Source organism: Phyllobates terribilis, unplaced genomic scaffold (genome assembly GCF_046119375.1).
Source record: "Phyllobates terribilis strain yellow unplaced genomic scaffold, ASM4611937v1 Scaffold_1__5_contigs__length_1240528914, whole genome shotgun sequence".
Lineage (NCBI taxonomy): Eukaryota > Metazoa > Chordata > Amphibia > Anura > Dendrobatidae > Phyllobates > Phyllobates terribilis.
Genome location: NW_027362761.1, coordinates 864,781,035 through 864,799,998, shown reverse-complemented (window position 1 = coordinate 864,799,998; position 18,964 = coordinate 864,781,035). Strand labels below are relative to the sequence as shown.

General features: G+C 42.6%; 1 protein-coding gene across 1 annotated transcript; it reads right to left on the bottom strand.

Annotated features, from left to right (window-relative positions):
• Nucleotides 1-1,118: 1,118 nt before the first annotated feature.
• Nucleotides 1,119-18,636, bottom strand: CISD2 (CDGSH iron sulfur domain 2). The gene is made up of 3 exons (XM_073639213.1): nt 18,420-18,636; nt 9,801-10,015; nt 1,119-3,438 (listed from the first exon to the last, which is right to left on the bottom strand). The coding sequence occupies exons 1-3, from the start codon at nt 18,520-18,522 to the stop codon at nt 3,349-3,351; spliced, it is 408 nt and encodes a 135-aa protein (XP_073495314.1). The 5' UTR covers nt 18,523-18,636; the 3' UTR covers nt 1,119-3,348.
• Nucleotides 18,637-18,964: the final 328 nt, after the last annotated feature.

Here is an 18,964-nt window from a genome sequence, read left to right as displayed (position 1 = left end):
TGCACATGTCAAAGTCCTCATGGACCCACTGTGGCGCTTCCAGGGACGGGAAGGGATTGCTGCCAGAGCCGACCGGCCAGGCCTGGGAAAGGATAAGATCTTGTTTCTTCAGGTACACCAGTCAAGGACAGGAAACCAATTGATGCAAGGGAGAGGTACTGCCCTTCTTAGCCTGTAGATTTCCTGCAATTAAAGAGCGGATCCCCTCTCTAGTTGTACTGTCATTGGTGATCATGGGAGCTTCCAGTCACAGGTGTTTACACGGCTTCAGTCACTGCTCAGTGTACTAGCGGCAGCAGTAACCAGGCCCTGGAATTCATCGACAGCCGGCTCAGAGCTGATTGACAACTCACTCTGCATTTTATGTGCTAGGGTATGCTTACAGCAGCTCACTGTGTACTGTGGGGACTGAAGCTGTGCCGGCATACCTCTATTAGTGAAAGCTGCAGGCTACCGGTAGGAATAAAGTTAATTTCCTACCCTTAGCCGGGCTTTCAGTATGGCTGCTGCACAGCTTTGGAGCGCTATTAACATGCAGACCAACAGTTGTAGAGAAGCAGGAGGTAAAGTCCTCGCTGGCAGGTATGTGTCCCCAAGGTGGCTACCTTTGGTGATTTAAATCTAGGAGAAAAAAAATTACACCAGTAACAGATTACTGGGATTTTTAGTGGACCAGATTTTGGATTGAAACAGAGTCTGGGTGGGAAAGGACGCTACCATTCACTCCAGCCCAGGGTTTGCTTGTCTAATAACTGGAAGGTGGACCAGCTCAGCAGTGGTGAACAGTCTCCGCCAGAGCCTGAGAGTTTTAAAACTGAATGGGTGAGACCATTTTGAGAGATTTTGCCTACCCATTGAAAGGACTGTTTTGCTATTCACTTGTGCCAGGAAAAGGCTGTTTCTTTGCATTTGAGAGCTGTAGAAGTTTCTGAAATATAATAAATCTTACACTGTTTCACACAAGCCTGTGTGTACTCTTAATGGCTGCCAGAGAGCTTGAATCCCTACACACCATATATGCATGTTAATAACAAATGGGGACATCATAGGTTCCATTTAAAGAATCTCTACAGAAAGTGTTAATGTAAAAAAAAAAAGAAAGCTGTAAAACTAGAAGATATTCAGACTTGGTGGTTGCTTTATTTTAACCTCTTAGGTCTAGAATATAAAAAAAGATGACAATTTTATTTACATAATAGAAACAGCAAACTTCTACATATTAATCCATAATTATAGAACACATTTTGAAAAATTTAAACCCATTTATTGATGTGGCACTTTCACAACAGCCAGTCGAATGAACTAGGTAATGATGACTTCTGCAACAATACAGCTAGTCTACTAAATTCCTAGAAAAATAGGTTAAATAGAAGGGAGTATACATTGCACCAGTGGTAATGGATATTGTCTGTAGATCACAATAAGGAAGTCAGTTTTTTTTCTTCATTGCACACAAATTAAATCTAGGAATTTATATGCCATTTTTTGACACACTGACCACACGTAACCATGGTCCGTATTATATACGTTCTGGTTACTTGCCTGAATGGTTTGTCTTAGATCCCTGTACCATTACTTACTACTGTAAAACTGCAAGTACCAAAAGCCTCTCTGTTTTTTAAACAGCTAGCCCCAAGAAAAACATAAAAAGGGAATGTGCATCAGTAAAGGACCTTTTCAAACTTGCCACTGGGGCTTTTTTTAGACTTCCTGTAGTATTTGTGGATTTCCTGATACATTAGCGCCAATGATCCTTTGTATTGAAGCATCAAATAATCTCTGATTAAAGATCCTTGTATGCAGTTTTCACACTGGCCATACAGAATTTTGTAGACTAGTTTCTTGCGGTTTCCAAAAACCAACACATGAACATAATATTCAGTTCCCAACCCTATCTTTTGTATTGAATCTTGTAATAAGAGTGTGCAAAGGTAATTGTGAATGGAGCTGGGATATCACCTATTGTGATTGGTGGATCCTGTGTTATCAACTTTGTACAAAGGTGTTACCTGTCAATGAAATTCTGGCTCTGATAAAGATACTGCTGTAAACTCTTCCTGAAAAACTGGAAGAGTGCAAAAAAGCTCCAGTGGCCATAGTGAAATATGGAAATTTGACTGATAGTTTGAAAGAAATACATATAGCACAAAAACTGCATATAAACAATGTCATTTTCTCCCTTTAAAGCAGAAAGTGTTGAACACTTACAGAGAACAAGCGAGAACAGCGGGCACCAGCGACTGTGCTCATAGATACCTTACATTCCTTACATTTGTGCTTAGTTTGGAATAAGATAATTTGAGCTTTTAGCTCACTATTTCGAATAATATAAGTATTTAAAAGCACCACTCCATGTTTTTTTTGCAGTGCTGGAGCGTTGCTACTAATCTAAGTTCCCTGCACTTAGTCTCATACTTACCAGCCACCATTTTTCTTCCGTATCGGCACCGCTCTGGTCAGTCTTCAGCAATTAGTGACTTGCCGGATCGCTCCAGTGGTTGCTGGGTGATCTAGATGTCAAAACTCAAAAACGAGGCTCTCAGCCTTGCATTGAGAGCTTGTTTTGTGACCATTACCTCAAATTTCCAGTTAGTTAAAAGATGTGGTCACCAGATGGCGGTGTGGGACTGGAGCGGTGCTGGGAACAGCCTCAGATGGCGGCTGGGAAGCATAATAATAGGGTCAGGGACCTTACATTAGTGGCACCACTCCAGCACTAAAATAAAAAACAAAAACGCTAGAGTGGTGCTTTAAAGAGATTCTGTCAGCACAGAATGACTGTTCAAGCTAAGCCCCATTGCTCGGCACATCATGGCAGGGCCAATCATTTAAATACTCCTTACCATCACCTTGTTTTCCACTCAAACCCCCCCCCCCCCCCTTTCTTTGATTGACGGCTTTGGCCGAGCCAAAGAAGGGTGGAGATAGATTAAAAACCTGCAGGTGGGAAGGTGCATATAAATTGTTGGCCCCGCCTTGAAGCACCAAGCGCCGGTACTTGGATTGAACAGTCAGTCTGTGCTCACAGTCCCTTTACAGAAGAGAATCTTGTCACTGACTACTTTACATACACGGCTCGGATTCATTCTGGAGTTGTAAGAATTTTACAAGTGCAAAGAATAGGACAGACATCCAATAATTGGGGTTGATGCCTTTTAGGCTAGGCACTATCAGTTTTGGGTAAGGCAAACAGTTTTCTATGTACAGTCCATCATTAATGTGCTAGGGATCCAGTCCAAGATTTCAAGGTGGACAGAAAGAACTCAGTCTTGATATTATTTAAAAAAAAACTAGATTGATATACTGGACCAGGTCACTAATTCTTAAACAATGGCAGACTGACATTTATTACACTTCTTTCTTTTTGAGTATGAGTGGACCGATGTTGTCTCCCGTTAACTCATTGTGCTTGTTATGGGAACCATCACAGACTGGAAACTGTGGAGAAAATTAAAAAATATTCAGAAACAACAGTGCATTACATCAATCAAAAAAGGAGGAGTAATAGACAATGCAGAAGATATCACAATCTAATCAGCAACTTAGATGGAAGAGGTGCATCCACTAACCCGAAAGACAGACTTAGAGAGAAGCGGTCAGTATAATTTTGTAATGTAAAGACATGGCTGTACTGGCGGCATGTAGAGCTGATTAAACTGATATCTTTGGTGAAGAAATCCACTTTGTTGTTTTCTGCTAATTAGATTTTGGCACACAGGGGCTGGACTGTACATAGAGTCTTCTCCTCCTTGTCCCCATTAAAATAAAAATCAGTAAAGTGCTGACACATGAGGAACACAAGTTCTAATAATCTATGTACACAGATGCACTATACATCTATAAAATTGCAGCATAGCAAGTGAACAATGTTTTTCCTTTAAATAGAAGTTAAATACTGGGGTAAAGCATGTGGCAATGACCCTAGATTAACTACATACTATTTATGATCATAACATATATAAACTACCCGCTGGTGGACTGACGTCACTTCCAACCATCATTTTCATTGGGTGGCCATCACATTTTAATCTGCGACACTCCCCTGCTCTGACACGCCCCCGAAGATAATAGGCGAAACAAACTTCGTGGCAGAGGGACACAGCTCTTTATCTACACTACTCATTAGCGGTATAACTGGCAGGTAAATACCTTTCCCTGACCTTAATAGCTTTACTTGTTTAGACTGCAGAACAAGGTCACTTTATATAATATATACTTATTTCTGATCCTGATAGTATGATATACTTAGCCTGTAACACAATGTCACTATATACCTACTGTCAATGACCTTAAGCAATATGCAACTAAATTTAAAGGAACTTTAACAGGAGATGTACTTTATCATTACAGCAACCCCAGCATCTTTACTAGGTGGAAGGGTGTAGCGGATATACCAGGTGCTTCGTGTAATTATTCTCACTATCATATGATCTATTCTAAGATTTTTTTCTAGAGATCAAAACATTGTTCACTAGTCATAAAAGAAAGTTCTTCTGCACTTTATATACAACCCTGGCAAAAATTATGGAATCACCGGGCTCGGAGGATGTTCATTCAGTTGTTTAATGATGTTGAAAAAAAAAGCAGATCACAGACATGTCACAAAACTAAAGTCATTTCAAATGGCAACTTTATGGTTTTAAGAAACACTAAAAGAAATCAAGATTAAAAATATGGTACTCCGTAAGGATAGTTTTTTTCAGACCAAGCAGAGGGAAAAAAACATTAACCAACTGAATGAACATCCTCGGAGCCCGGTGATTCCATACTTTTTGCCAGGGGTTGTATGTTATTATCATAAACAGTATGTAGTTTGCCTGCGGCCATTACCGCATGCTTTACCCCAGTATTTGATTTCTATTTAGAGAAAAAAAAACTTGCTATAGTGTCGGCTAAAACCTGTATTTAAAGTGCACCTATCAGCAGGATTGTGCCACGTAAATTACGTACAGTGTCAGGTGGGCAATATTACACCAATTAAAATGATACCTTGGCTGATGAAATCCGTCCTGTGGTTCTTGTGTAATCTTTACTTTCAGTTTGGAGATAATGATATGCTCGTGCTTCATGGTGGCCTGTGAGGGGCGCTGTATCTGGTGCTCTGCTTACATATTCATCTGTATGCTCTTATGACAGGTTACTGATTCTTCACTGACCTGCCTCCTATTTTCCATAATGCATATACTATTGAGGGGGTTAGGAAAAAAATAAAAATTTCATCCAGCAAAATGCCGCCAGCGCCTGCACAGCAGTAGCTATTGGAGCAAAGAAAAAATTCTTTGCTCCAACAAAATGGAGCCCGCACATGCGCAGTAGCATTGAACACCTGCCAATTGATGCTACTGCGCACAGGCTGTGGCGATTTTGTTGGAGCAAAAATGGCCAAGGTGCATGCCCAGTAGCATCTATTGGCAAGCGCTAGCAGCTACTGCGCATGCGCCATTTTGCTGGGTGTAATTTCTTTTCCTAAGCCCACAATAGTATATGCATTATGGAAAATAGGAGGCAGGTCAGTGACCCGTCATAAGAGCATACAGATGAATATGTAAGCAGAGCACCAGATACAGCGCCCCTCACAGGCCACCCCGAAGCACGAGCAAACTGAAGCAGGAGCATCTCCAAACTGAAAGTAAAGATTACACAAGAACCACAGCATGGATTTCATCAGCCAAGGTATCATTTTAAATCAGTGTAATGTCACCCACTTGATAGTGTATGTAGTTTACTGAGCACAATCCTGCTGACAGGTGCGCTTTAAGCTTGTACCCGCAATTATATATATGCATACTGCATCTGTGTACATGGATTATTAGAACTTGTCTCCCTCATTTGTCAGCATCTTTCTGATCTTTTAATGTTTTTTGTAAAAAAAAAAAATATTGTCTAATGAAAGATTTACTTTTACGTTATTTTGGGTTTCACTTTAATGCGTAAAATCTGTGAACCTGGTATATGGTTATGTTGCATTTGGTTGGAAGTGTCCAACCCGTAGTGGGTTAATATATAGATTGAAGGATTTCTTTGTCATAAAACAGTAATCTTAGAGCAGCATGACGTGGGGGGCAAACACCCCAATTCCAGCGGTGTGTCACTTGCTCGACTGCTGTCATTTTGATACAATCGCTGTTTTCTGTGCTGCAAATCTAGTAGTGTTCAGAATGCTGAGCCCTATAGAACCCTGCCTATTCCACTGATTAGCAGATTTCAGGCAATGTACAGTGTACACAGGAAGCTGCCAATCAGTGGTGGGGTTATAAAGAGCCGATGGCTAGGAGGCACAAGACAACTAGTTCTGTAGAGGTAAATCAGTTTTTTATACACAGGAGTTTACTGAAACAGCAATACAAAGCCTAGTAAGTGACATCACTGGAAACAAGCCCTACATCATGCTGCTCTCAGATTACATATCAAATCCTGCCGACAGATTACCTTTAAGTTTTAACAGTCAAACACATAACAAAAGGTCCGCAGGGCTGGCTGTCTCCCATTGTGATGCCAGCCTGCTGATGGTGTTAACTAGTGATGAGCGAGCATGCTCGGGTGTTTCCCCGAGTATCTTCAGCATGCTCGGGTGTTATGTTTTAGTCACTGCTGTGTGCATGATTTGTGACGGTTTGACAGCTTTAATACAGGCATTCCCATAAGAAACAGGTATTCCTCACATGTATTAAAGCTGTCAAACACTCAAATCATGCACACAGCAGTGACTATAACATAACACCCGAGCACGCTGAAGATACTCGGAAAACACCCGAGCATGCTCGTAAATCTCGAGTAATGAGCATGCTCGCTCATCACTAGTGTTAACCCCTTCACGCCACAGCCAATTTCCATCTTTTGCATTTTTGTTTTTTCCTCCCCTTCTTCTCAGTGCCTTAACTCTTATTTTTTTCCACATAGACATAGAAGGGCTTGTTTTTTTAGGGACACCATTCATTTTACCACAGTGTACTGGAAAAGTGAGAAAAAATTCCAAGTGGGGAGAAATTGTGAAAAAATAAAAATAAATAAATAAATACAATACCGACATTGTTTTTTTGGGGAATTGTTTTTACAGTGTACATTGTGGCAAAAATGATTTTTCAATATGATTCTGCTGAATAAGATTACAGTGATACCAAACATGTCCAGTTTTGTTTTTTTTATTTTAGTGGTAAAAAATAATTCTTACATTTTCAAAAAAAAATTTGGAGGTTGTGTCGCCATTTCCAAAGACCCATAACATTTTAATTTTTTTGGCTGTTGGCTTATATTTGCGGGATGAGACGTTATTAACACCATATTGGGATAGATGTGACTTTTTGTTCCCTTCTTACAGCATTTTTTGTGGAATTGCGACAACCAAAAACATGTCATTTTGGCGTTCTTGAACTTTTTTCATTTACCAATCGGGTTAATTGTTTTAATATTTTGATAGATCGGACTTTCTGAATGCGGCAATATCACATGCGTATTTTTTTCTCCAATTTTTTTTTTTTTATTCTTTTCATTTTTTATTTTCACTGTTCTTGTTAGCCATTTTAGGGGACTTGAAGATGCAATCACCCAATCGCTTGTGGTATGTACAGCAATACCACAGAATTGCTGAATAGAATAGAAATTATGATGTCCTTTGAAGCCCGGCCACAAGCAGGGTTTCACAGGAGCTCTGTAATGACAAGCACGAGGGTCATTGACCCCCGACTATCATGACAACCTATCAGCGGCCCGCAATCAAGTCGCAGGAGCGCTGATGGGCGGAAAAAAATGACGCGAACGCATGCCAGGATGTGTTAAATGCTGCTGTCAGACTGACAGTGGTATTTAGCAGGTTAACAATTGCAGGCAGAGCAGCAGGTCCTGGCTTTAACACACCTGCTTTCGACTTGCACCATACATGTACGGCAGATGTCGTGAAGGGGTTAACTGCCAGGGTTTGAGTATTTTCTGAAGCTGAGAATTGTAGCAGGAGTGTGACTTTATAATATTCCTATGCTCCAGCCAGGTAAAGTAAAATAAATATATATATAAAAATGTATACTGTGGTGCGAGGTTTGACAGCCACTTTAAGCACATTTTCATCATTGGTCATTAAGTGGTTAAACAGCTGTGTGTTTATGACAATGCAATTTTGTGCTGGCTTGGTAGAACGCTGCTGTTCTTTCAGGAAGTCTCAAAATAGAACTTTCTGCACAGCAATGCTGGTCCAATTCACCATTAGTCCTAAACCAAATACACAGTCACAAACAATTGAGTGCATGAGATTTGGGCAGGGTAGTGTGGGGATTTACAAAGTAAGAGAAAAATAGAAAAATGGCTGTTGTCTATAGCAACCCATCAAAAACACCACTTATGCTACGTTCACACGTTGCGTTTTTGATGCGTTTTTTCCCTGCAGGCAAAACCTGCTCTCTCGGCAGTGAAGAAGCAACGTCAAAAAAGTAGGTTTTGCTGCGTTTTTGTCAGGGAACATTTGTCCCTTTTGCATGCCGATTCGGTTTAGTGCATAAAAAAAATAAAAATAAAATAAAAATTATATAATCTAATTCACCTTAATCAGGTTTTGGCACCAAAACCCCATACCTGTGATTTTTGCACTTATTGCTTTCAATGGGTGAAAAACGCTGCAGAAAAGCTGAAATAAGTGACATGTTGCAAGAATGCAGCTCTTTGACAAAATAGTCAGGAAAAAAACCAAGGTGTGTGCATGAGATTTCTGAAATCTCGGACTTTGCTGGTAGTGTGAAACGCAGATGAAAATTTGCATTAAAAACAGCTGCAAAAACGCAACATGAAAACTTAGCCTTATTTTGTATTCTGCTCTTGAAAGATGGAAGCAGCGTTGGATGTAATAGGGAACCAATAGTTTATTTTAGGGCTCATTCACACAAGAATATTAAATGGACAGTACTCAGACCAGTGCAATTTTTATTTATTTATTTATTTTTTTAACACTGACTGAATCTGCGTGTAAAAAAAGACCAAAGCCAAAACAATATGATGCTGTACGGAGCCACAACATAACATCCCATTTTCACAGCTACACTACAATTTTGTAACAGAGAAAATGGACTTCTAAACGATTAATAGCTGCTGAACAAAAAAAAAAAAAAAAAAAAAAAAAACACTGATTGTATATTGATTGCAGGTGAAAAGATAAATAAAAATTTGTCCCACGTTTGTGAATTAAATTCTGAAGATAGATATCTAAATCTATCTATATATACACACACACTGGCGTGAATCTACCATCAGACAGTTTGCATAAATCTGCCTCTTTTTCCCCGCATGACTCAGTTCTCTTTATTTGTAAATCTACTACACATTGGCGTTTAATTTTTATTCCTCTTTGGCAACAAGCAAAAATAGAATTTAAACCCACTAGTCTTGTTTTTTACTTTTTTTTAATGCATACACATTTTTGTAAAAGTTGTTGGACTTTATAAAATATTTTCGAAAGATTTTTTTTTCTTTAAGCTCATTATTTTTTTTTTTTTTTTTTTTACAGATTTTAAAAAGGGTTGTCCACTACTCAGACAACCCCTTCTCAATCCTTATTTTACAAGGCGGAAACCTACTATTCTCACCTCCAATGCCATTCCGGCTGGAGAGACAATGCTGACACCACTGGAATGGTGCTGGCACTGGAGGTGAATATAGGCGTTATTTTACAAGGCGGCAACACAGGGATTGGGAAGGGGTTGTCTGAATAGTGGACAACCCCTTTAATGGGGATTTAATATTAGAACGTAATAGCCTATATCCTAGTACATTTGCTTACACCCTTACACAGGCAGCTAATGGGAATGAATAGAGCCTACCGTTTTAGAGCGCCAGCATCGACAGTAGGCAGCTTTGGCAATATGCAGGTCCTCAATGTTAATTTCATTCACCACTTTTGGGTTCTCCTTTTGGATTTTGAGATTGATCAAACTATCCTTCTGTTGCTTTTTCTTTGGAAGGAATGGTCGAATTGCAAGGTAGCCCAAGAGAGCGAGTACGCCCAGAAAAGGCAGTAACCGCAGCCATTCTGAAACTGAAGAAAAGACACAGAACATGAACACAATGGTGGGCTAGAAGTAATTAAAAGGTGATTTCACAGCCATTCTGAATCAATTTTTCTAAACCCTGCAAATATTAAAGAGAAGTAAAAGGCCACTATACTCAACAGTATCTGTATTCAAAAACTGTTATAAGGCTATGTGCCCACGATGCAGAAATGCTCCGGATTTTTTCCTGAGCATTTCTGCATCTCCCTGGCAGAAAAAACGCATGCGGATTGTACATGCGTTTTTCCTGCCATGGACAAGCGGAAGTGAAGCGTTCTTCACATGCGGGTTGTCAAGCGCTTTCCAAGCGATTTTAGCATCACTTGGAAAGTGCTTGACAACTTGGTCACACTATATAAATCCATGCAAACGCCATGGATTTATATAGTGTGACCGCAAAAGAATGGTTAAATAAATATAAATTTATACTTACCTTCTGATGGCCCCCGGTGTCTTTATTCGCTCCGTCTTGGCTTGCCGGCAGCTCGCGGTACACTGAAGGATCTGCTGACGTCAGCGTCGCGTGACCTGTCACATGACTATGACGTCAGCGCAGGTCCTTCAGTCCACCGTGATCTGCCGGCAAGCCAAGGAGACCGGGGACCATCAGAAGGTGGATGGATGGACAGACCAAAAGTTTGGACACACCTTCTCATTTAAAGAAATTTCTGTATTTTCATGACTATGAAAATTGTACATTCACACTGAAGGCATCAAAACTATGAATTAACACATGTGGAATTATATACTTAACAAAAAAGTGTGAAACAACTGAAAATATGTGTCTTATATTCTAGGTTCTTCAAAGTAGCCACCTTTTGCTTTGATGACTGCTTTGCACACTCTTGGCATTCTCTTGATGAGCTTCAAGAGGTAGTCACCGGAAATGGTCTTCCAACAATCTTGAAGGAGTTCCCAGAGATGCTTCGCACTTGTTGGCCCTTTTGCCTTCACTCTGCGGTCCAGCTCACCCAAAACCATCTCGATTGGGTTCAGGTCTGGTGACTGTGGAGGCCAGGTCATCTGGCGTAGCACCCCATCACTCTCCTTCTTGGTCAAATAGCCCTTACACAGCCTGGAGGTGTGTTTGGGGTCATTGTCCGGTTGAAAAATAAATGATGGTCCAACTAAACGCAAACCGGATGGAATAGCATGCTGCCGTAAGATGCTGTGGTAGCCATGCTGGTTCCGTATGCCTTCAATTTTGAATAAGTCCCCAACAGTCACCAGCAAAGCACCCCCACACCATCACACCTCCTCCATGCTTCACGGTGAGAACCAGGCATGTAGAGTCCATCCGTTCACCTTTTCTGCGTCGCACAAAGACACGGTGGTTGGAACCACAGATCTCAAATTTGGACTCGTCAGACCAAAGCACAGATTTCCACTGGTCTAATGTCCATTCCTTGTGTTCTTTAGCCCAAACAAGTCTCTTCTGCTTGTTGCCTGACCTTAGCAGTGGTTTCCTAGCAGCTATTTTACCATGAAGGCCTGCTGCACAAAGTCTCCTCTTAACAGTTGTTGAAGAGATGTTGTGAGCCAGTTTCTTTGTAGCGCTTGATGGTTTTTTGCAACTGCACTTGGGGACCCTTTCAAAGTTTTCCCAATTTTTCGCACTGACTGACCTTCATTTCTTAAAGTAATGATGGCCACTCGTTTTTTCTTTACTTAGAATTTGTATTATGGCAAGAAAAAAGCAGCTAACAGTCTATTCAGTAGGACCATCAACTGTGTATCCACCAGACTTCTGCACAACACAACTGATGGTCCCAATCCCATTTATAAGGCAAGAAATCCCACTTATTAAACCTGACAGGTCACACCTGTGAAGTGAAACCATTTCCGGTGACTACCTCTTGAAGCTCATCAAGAGAATGCCAAGAGTGTGCAAAGCAGTCATCAAAGCAAAAGGTGGCTACTTTGAAGAACCTAGAATATAAGACATATATTTTCAGTTGTTTCACACTTTTTTGTTAAATATATAATTCCACATGTGTAAATTCATAGTTTTGATGCCTTCAGTGTAAATGTACAATTTTCATAGTCATGAAAACACAGAAAAATCTTTAAATGATAAGGTGTGTCCAAACTTTTGGTCTGTACTGTATGTATGTTTGTATATTATATTTTTACAAGTTCTATGGTACCCAGGTCTGGAGGAGAGTCTCCTCTTCTCCAAACCTGGGTACCATCCGCACACTGAAACACTTGGATTAAGCATGTACAGATGCGGAATCCAAGCGTTCCAATGCAAGTCAATGGCGGCGAAAACGCAGCGCTTCCGCAAAATAATTGGTAGTGCTGTGTTTTTTTCCACAATGATAACCCGCAGTGGAAATTTCCGCAGCATGAACACAGCACATGCGGATTATCATTGGGGAACATAGCAGGCCTTCTACCATGCGTTTAAGCGTTTCTGCAGCGTTTTTGGCGCTGCGGAAACGCTTAAAAAGCGCATTGTGGGCACACAGCCTAAGCCAAAAAAAGGGATACAGGTGCAGTTGATTTTCAAAGATCCAGGCACAATTCTTGTTATTTTGACATGGCTGCTAAATAATGCATCCTGATGTAACACATACACAGGTATCATTGACAGAAAGATGGGCATGCTGCCCCATCACAATCTGCATGCTTTATAGTTTTACAGAGTGTTTATTGCAAAGTTTGATAAAGGTTACTGTTGCTTGAGCTAAGGCGGATCACCATAAGTCAAAAAGTGTAATATCCTATGTAAAGTCAAAGACCTTCCTTGCTGTTTGACAGCCGTGCCACCAGGTGGAGCGCAGCTCTTTATTTATGGAGGATATTTCTCTTTGGCTCATCACAATCCATGCACAATGTTAAAGGCATGGTCAAAATGAGATTTTTTACAAAGAAGGAAGATGTAAGGCTGCGTTCACATCATGTTTTAAACCTACTTTGGGTTATATGTGTGGAAAAGCTCCTAGCAAACATGTCAAATGTACATATAATGCTCCAATCATCTAATGGAGGCCAAAATAGGGTCTGTTTGACCTCGCTCAGGCCAGTATGCATTGGTTTATCTCCACCCCATTTCCCCAATATATAGGAAAGTGCATACATTTCAGAACTCTCAATGAAGTAAACCGTAAGTGCCATCCATGCTTGACAGCACCTTTATACATCTGTCCTTGTGTCTGTGATGGGAATGTATAGTTATTCTTAAACCTTTTGGAAAATTAAAGTCAAGGGTGACTACCGATATAAGCTGCCTAAAGACGACAGAAAACTGCCAATTTAAGTATATAAAACAGATTTACTAAGTGTTATGGGGACGGTTGCAACAACTTTATTAAAATGGAAAGCAACCGACCCTGGGGTCCGCGAATTAGCCTAGAAGACTGCGGCCGAACACCCACCGGGTAAGAATGTAGAGCAACTAACTAAAGTATAAGTCCTTCTAGTGTTACTACACACCGGGACGGGAAAGGATTCGCACTATCTCCGTTAACTGCACGGGAGAGGTGCGACAATTAAACGTAGCTGTAGCTCTGTTGACTGCACAGAGACTACTAAGCAGGCGCTAGGAAGTGTGTGTGACTCACGCCGGAGTGTACATGCTCCCAGCCGGTGTGTGACCGGCCTGCGGAGTAACTCTCCTAATGGCTAACAGGCGGTGCCAGGGATACGGAACCTGCAGTCTGCTCGGGGTGTATAGCAACCCCATTGCCGGAGCCAGACTGCCAAACGGGAACTACCTGCCTAAGCACATCTAAGCCTGCCTAAGCGACCTGTGCTAATCAGCCGAGCGAACTCTGGCATCGGCAGGTCACGTAGAGCCCAGCTAGGGAGCACGTAGAGCCCAGCTAGGGAGCACGTAGAGCCCAGCTAGGGAGCACGTAGAGCCCAGCTAGGGAGCACGTAGAGCCCAAACAGACAAGCGTCCACACAAGTACACAACCTAAAAGGAATGGTCAGAGGGTACCGCCATGCTTGTGGTTGGGCTATTTAAATACTAAGCCCTGCCCACAGTCGCATTATTGGTAGCACTACTGATGATGTCTCCCGCGGCCAATCAGGCGGTGCCGGGTCACCGGATCAGCTGACACTAAACCACCAATCACGGCCCACCATGTCACGGGCATGCTCAGTGCAGTGCACTCTGGACTAAGGCTGAAGCAGCCCTGTTCCCCTCCGCAACCTATGCTTAACACTACTAGGAACAAAGATCCAAGAGACAGCTTGTACATCTCGTGCACTAGCTAGGCGTTGGGACCGACGGTGATGCTGAGCAGAATCTGCCCCGGCTGGACCAGAATGGGAGACTACAGAATCCCCTGATGATTCTGACCCAATTTCAGATCCAGCCAACACCCGACGCCTAACACTAAACTTAGGCCATCTCTCTAGATTCTTATGTAATAACAGACAAAATCCCTTGTTTAGATGGAAGCTCATCATACAAAGATTCATTGAAGGGGGGAAAAAAAAAAAAAAGACAAAATGTATTCATTACATGGAAACATAAGACAACTTACATACTGTAAGCAGTAAAAGTTGGTAGGAGCGAAGGCATATATTCACATACAATGCATACTTGATGGTAGAATCAGTTAAAGCACCACTCTGGCTTTTTTTGTTTTATTTCAGCGCTAGAGTGGTCCTATCACTCTAAGGTCCCTGGCTGTAGTCTTATACCTGCACACCATCGGCTTCAACTTTTACCGATGCTGCTCTGGAACCGTGGTGCCATCTTGTGACCAACTGGAAGTCACAGGTAACAGTCACAAGCTCCCGATGTAAGTCTATGAGAGCTAGAACGAGGCCCTTACTTACATTGAAAAGTGCCCTCCGGCTCGCTCCATGAAACACTAAAACAATCCGGCAGGTCACAACCTGCTAAAGGCCGACAGGAATGATGGCGATAGAAGGTGAAGACGGTGACTGGTAAGTACAACCTGGCAAAAATTATGCAATCACCGGGCTCGGAGGATGTTCATTCAGTTGTTTAATGTTGTTGAAAGAAAGCAGATCACAGACATGGCACAAAACTAAAGTCATTTCAAATGGCAACTTTATGGCTTTAAGAAACACTGAAAGAAATCAAGATTAAAAATGTGGTACTCAGTAAGGGTCTTTTTTTTTTCAGATCAAGCAGAGGGGAAAAAAAATAAAATAAAATTATGGAATCACTCAATTCTGAGGAAAAAAATTACGGAATCATGAAAAACAAACTCCAATACATCACTAGTATTTTGGTGCACCACCTCTGGCATTAATAACAGCTTGCAGTCTCTGAGGCATGGACTTAATGAGTGACAAACAGTACTCTTCATCAATCTGGCTCCAACTTTCTCTGATTGCTGTTGCCAGATCAGCTTTGCAGGTTGGAGCCTTGTCATGGACCATTTTCTTCAACTTCCACCAAAGATTTTCAATTGGATTGAGATCCGGACTATTTGCAGGCCATGATATTGACCTTATGTGTCTTCTTTCAAGGAATGTTTTCACAGTTTTTGCTCTATGGCAGGATGCATTATCATCTTGAAAAATGATGTCATCATCCCCAAACATCCTTTCAATTGATGCGATAAGAAAACTGTCCAAAATATCAATGTAAACTTGGGCCTTTATTGAAGATGTAATGACAGCCATCTCCCCAGTGCCTTTACCTGACATGCAGCCCCACATCATCAATGACTGTGGAAATTGGCATGTTCTCTTCATGCAGTCATCTTTATAAATCTCATTGGAATGGCACCAAACAAGTTCCAGCATCATCACATTGCACAATGCAGATTCGCGATTCATCACTGAATATGACTTTCATCCAGTCATCCACAGTCCACGATTGCTTTTCCTTAGCCCATTGTAACCTTGTTTTTTTCCGTTTAGGTGTCAATGATGGCTTTTGTTTAGCTTTTCTGTATGTAAATCCCATTTCCTTTAGGCGGTTTCTTACAGTTCGATGACAGACATTGACTCCAGTTTCCTCCCATTCGTTCCTCATTTGTTTTGTTGTGCATTTCCTGTTTTGGAGACATATTGCTTTAAGTTTCCGGTCTTGACGCTTTGATGTCTTCCTTGGTCTACCAGTATGTTTGCCTTTAACAACCTTCCCATGTTGTTTATATTTGGTCCAGATTTTAGACACAGCTGACTGTGAATAAACAACATCTTTTGCAACATTGCCTGATGATTTACCTTCTTGTAATAGTTTGATAATCCTCTCCTTTGTTTCAATTGACATCTCTCGTGTTGGAGCCATGATTCATGTCAGTCCACTTTGTGCAACAGCTCTCCAAGGTGCAGACTAACAAGCAGATCTAATTTGATGCCGGTGTTAGATTTGGAAATGAAAATTTACAGGGTGATTCCATAATTTTTTCCCCTCTGCTTGGTCTGAAAAAATGACCCTTACTGAGTACCACATTTTTAATCTTGATTTCTTTTAGTGTTTCTTAAAACCCTAAAGATGCCATTTGAAATTACTTTAGTTTTGTGCCATGTTTGTGATCCGCTTTTTTTCTACAACATTAAACAACTGAATGAACATCCTCCGAGCCCGGTGATTCCATAATTTTTGCCAGGGGTTGTATAAAAGACTAGGGTGAAGAAACTTGGATTAGAAGCACCACTCCAGGCTGCAATAACATAAGCCCCGCTGGAATGGTGCTATAAAGGAGGTTTTCTGCGGTTTTAGATACACAGCTGTAGATCCGTAACCCAATTCAGATAAAATTCTGGCATAAATTGCTCTGAAAAGTCACAGCATTTTTATGCAACTTGTAGCTGTGCAAAAATTGTGTGACTTGGCGTTTTCTCACCTGTTTATCCCAGCTCGGCAGAATGGGCAAAACTGGGGCGTGATGCCGCAGCTCATTAATTCACAATGAGCTGTGGCGTAACTTACGGCAACATTTCCGGCATGGCGCACGCCACTTGTCAGATGTGCCGGGTTCATTAAGGTGAACCTGTCAGCTGATACATGGAAGAATCAGGCCCTGGCTGTATGATCTCAGCCAGGTAGGTGTGACTCTGAAACACGGCAGCATTTCAGAGAAAGCCACACTTTAAAAAAAAAAAAAAAATTCCCCAGCAACTATTAGAGTGGTCCACTCAAAAATATGGAGGAAAATGCGCTAATAATACAATCAAAATAACCTTCCCATTCATTCCTACGTGAACGGCTTGTCGTTCATACGTTCAGGCTTTTGAGCGTCTGTCAACCACGTCAGGCTTCTAATGACGCCAACAGTTTGACAGGAGCGACCTGGCCATTTTTTAGTTTCCACTTTGAAGATGCGGGGACGTCTTTTTAAGATTGTCAGTATTGTCAGCGTTTTTACTTAAGAAAATTGTAGCATTTTCATTAATGGATTTATCAAAAAAAAAAAAAAATGCACAGTAAAACATAAGTAAAAAAAAAATGTGCTCAGGAGACCAATAGACACTTTAGGATTACAAAACCCCAGAGAGAAGGATTCCTGATGTGAGGATTTCCTCGGCTACGGGGGGGGGGGGGGGGGGGGCACATGTGAGGATTTCCTCGGCTACGGGGGGGGGGGCGCATGTGAGGATTTCCTCGGCTACGGGGGGGGGGGGGCGCATGTGAGGATTTCCTCGGCTACGGGGGGGGGGGGCGCATGTGAGGATTTCCTCAGCTACGGGGGGGGGGCACATGTGAGGATTTCCTCGGCTACGGGGGGGGGGGCATGTGAGGATTTCCTCGGCTACAGGGGGGGGGGGGCACATGTGAGGATTTCCTCGGCTACGGGGTGGGGGGGGCGCATGTGAGGATTTCCTCGGCTACGGGGTGGGGGGGGCACGTGAGGATTTCCTCGGCTACGGGGGGGGGGGCACGTGAGGATTTCCTCAGCTACGGGGGGGGGCACATGTGAGGATTTCCTCAGCTACAGGGGGGGGCGCATGTGAGGATTTCCTCGGCCACGGGGAGGAGGGGGGGGCGCATGTGAGGATTTCCTCGGCCACGGGGAGGAGGGGGGGGCGCATGTGAGGATTTCCTCGGCCACGGGGAGGAGGGGGGGCGCATGTGAGGATTTCCTGGATATGGGGGGGGGGGGCACATGATGTGAGGATTTCCTGGATATGGGGGTGGGGGGGGGCACATGATGTAAGGATGGTCACGATCCAGAGTTCTCTACAAGTTGGGAGAAGACGCTTTCCTGCACGCTCAGCTCTGCTGGTAATGCACTTCTGATGTAGCAGAGCTGAGCGGGTTATCCCTCAGATAAGCAGGACACACAGCCAGCTCCAGCTCACCTCCGTCCACCCACCAGTGATTTTCCACGACCCAGCAGCAGAAGGAGAAGTGCAGCAGAGGCCCAGCAGGAACATCAGCGGAGAACATGAGCGGCATTACCACTCACAGACCGCTGTACACTTCCTGCCTCAGCCCCGCCATATTACCTGTCAGCCTGATGAAGCCGGCGATACTGTCAGGCACAGGCAGCTTCTTCAGATAGGCCGGCAGCTGCACCTTGATGACCCGGGCTAAGACCTCCAGCACCATGTCGGCAGCACACACTGAAGACACAAGACAGGCCTCTTCCTGGCAGCAGCTCCCGAGCCTCCGCGCTCCTCCTTCTCCTGCGTCACACAGCGCCCCCTGGTGGCTCAGGGCGGTGATAGGAGAGGCACAATGGCGGCCTGTCCTGCTCCCCCTGAAGAGAGATAGGGAAATCCAGCTAATTAAAGTGTGCTTATCCCATCCCCCCTTTAGGCTGTGGCATTGGGCAGCATGTTCACCTCAATTTTACAATGGGACTTTAAAACTAGCGTAATGGTAGAGAAGATATCTGGCACCACCTCTGCTTTAAATATATTTTCCCTTTGATATGGTGAAACTCCTGGATATACGGTGGTGCATGTCCCAGTGAATAGTCCAAACTTGCAAAAGTCAAAATAAAGGTAGCACTCACCGATAGTTCCAAAGATGTCTTTTATTTGTACTC

What these genes read in the sequence shown, in the direction of transcription:
- CISD2 (XM_073639213.1), bottom strand. Translation starts at nt 18,522, where the DNA reads ATGGTGCTGGAGGTCTTAGCCCGGGTCATCAAGGTGCAGCTGCCGGCC. An exon ending in CGGCTTCATCAGGCTGACAG is followed by an intron (nt 10,016 to 18,419) that starts GTAATATGGCGG and finishes TCTTTTCTTCAG; the next exon opens with TTTCAGAATGGCTGCGGTTA. An exon ending in GATGCTGGCGCTCTAAAACG is followed by an intron (nt 3,439 to 9,800) that starts GTAGGCTCTATT and finishes TTTTCTCCACAG; the next exon opens with TTTCCAGTCTGTGATGGTTC.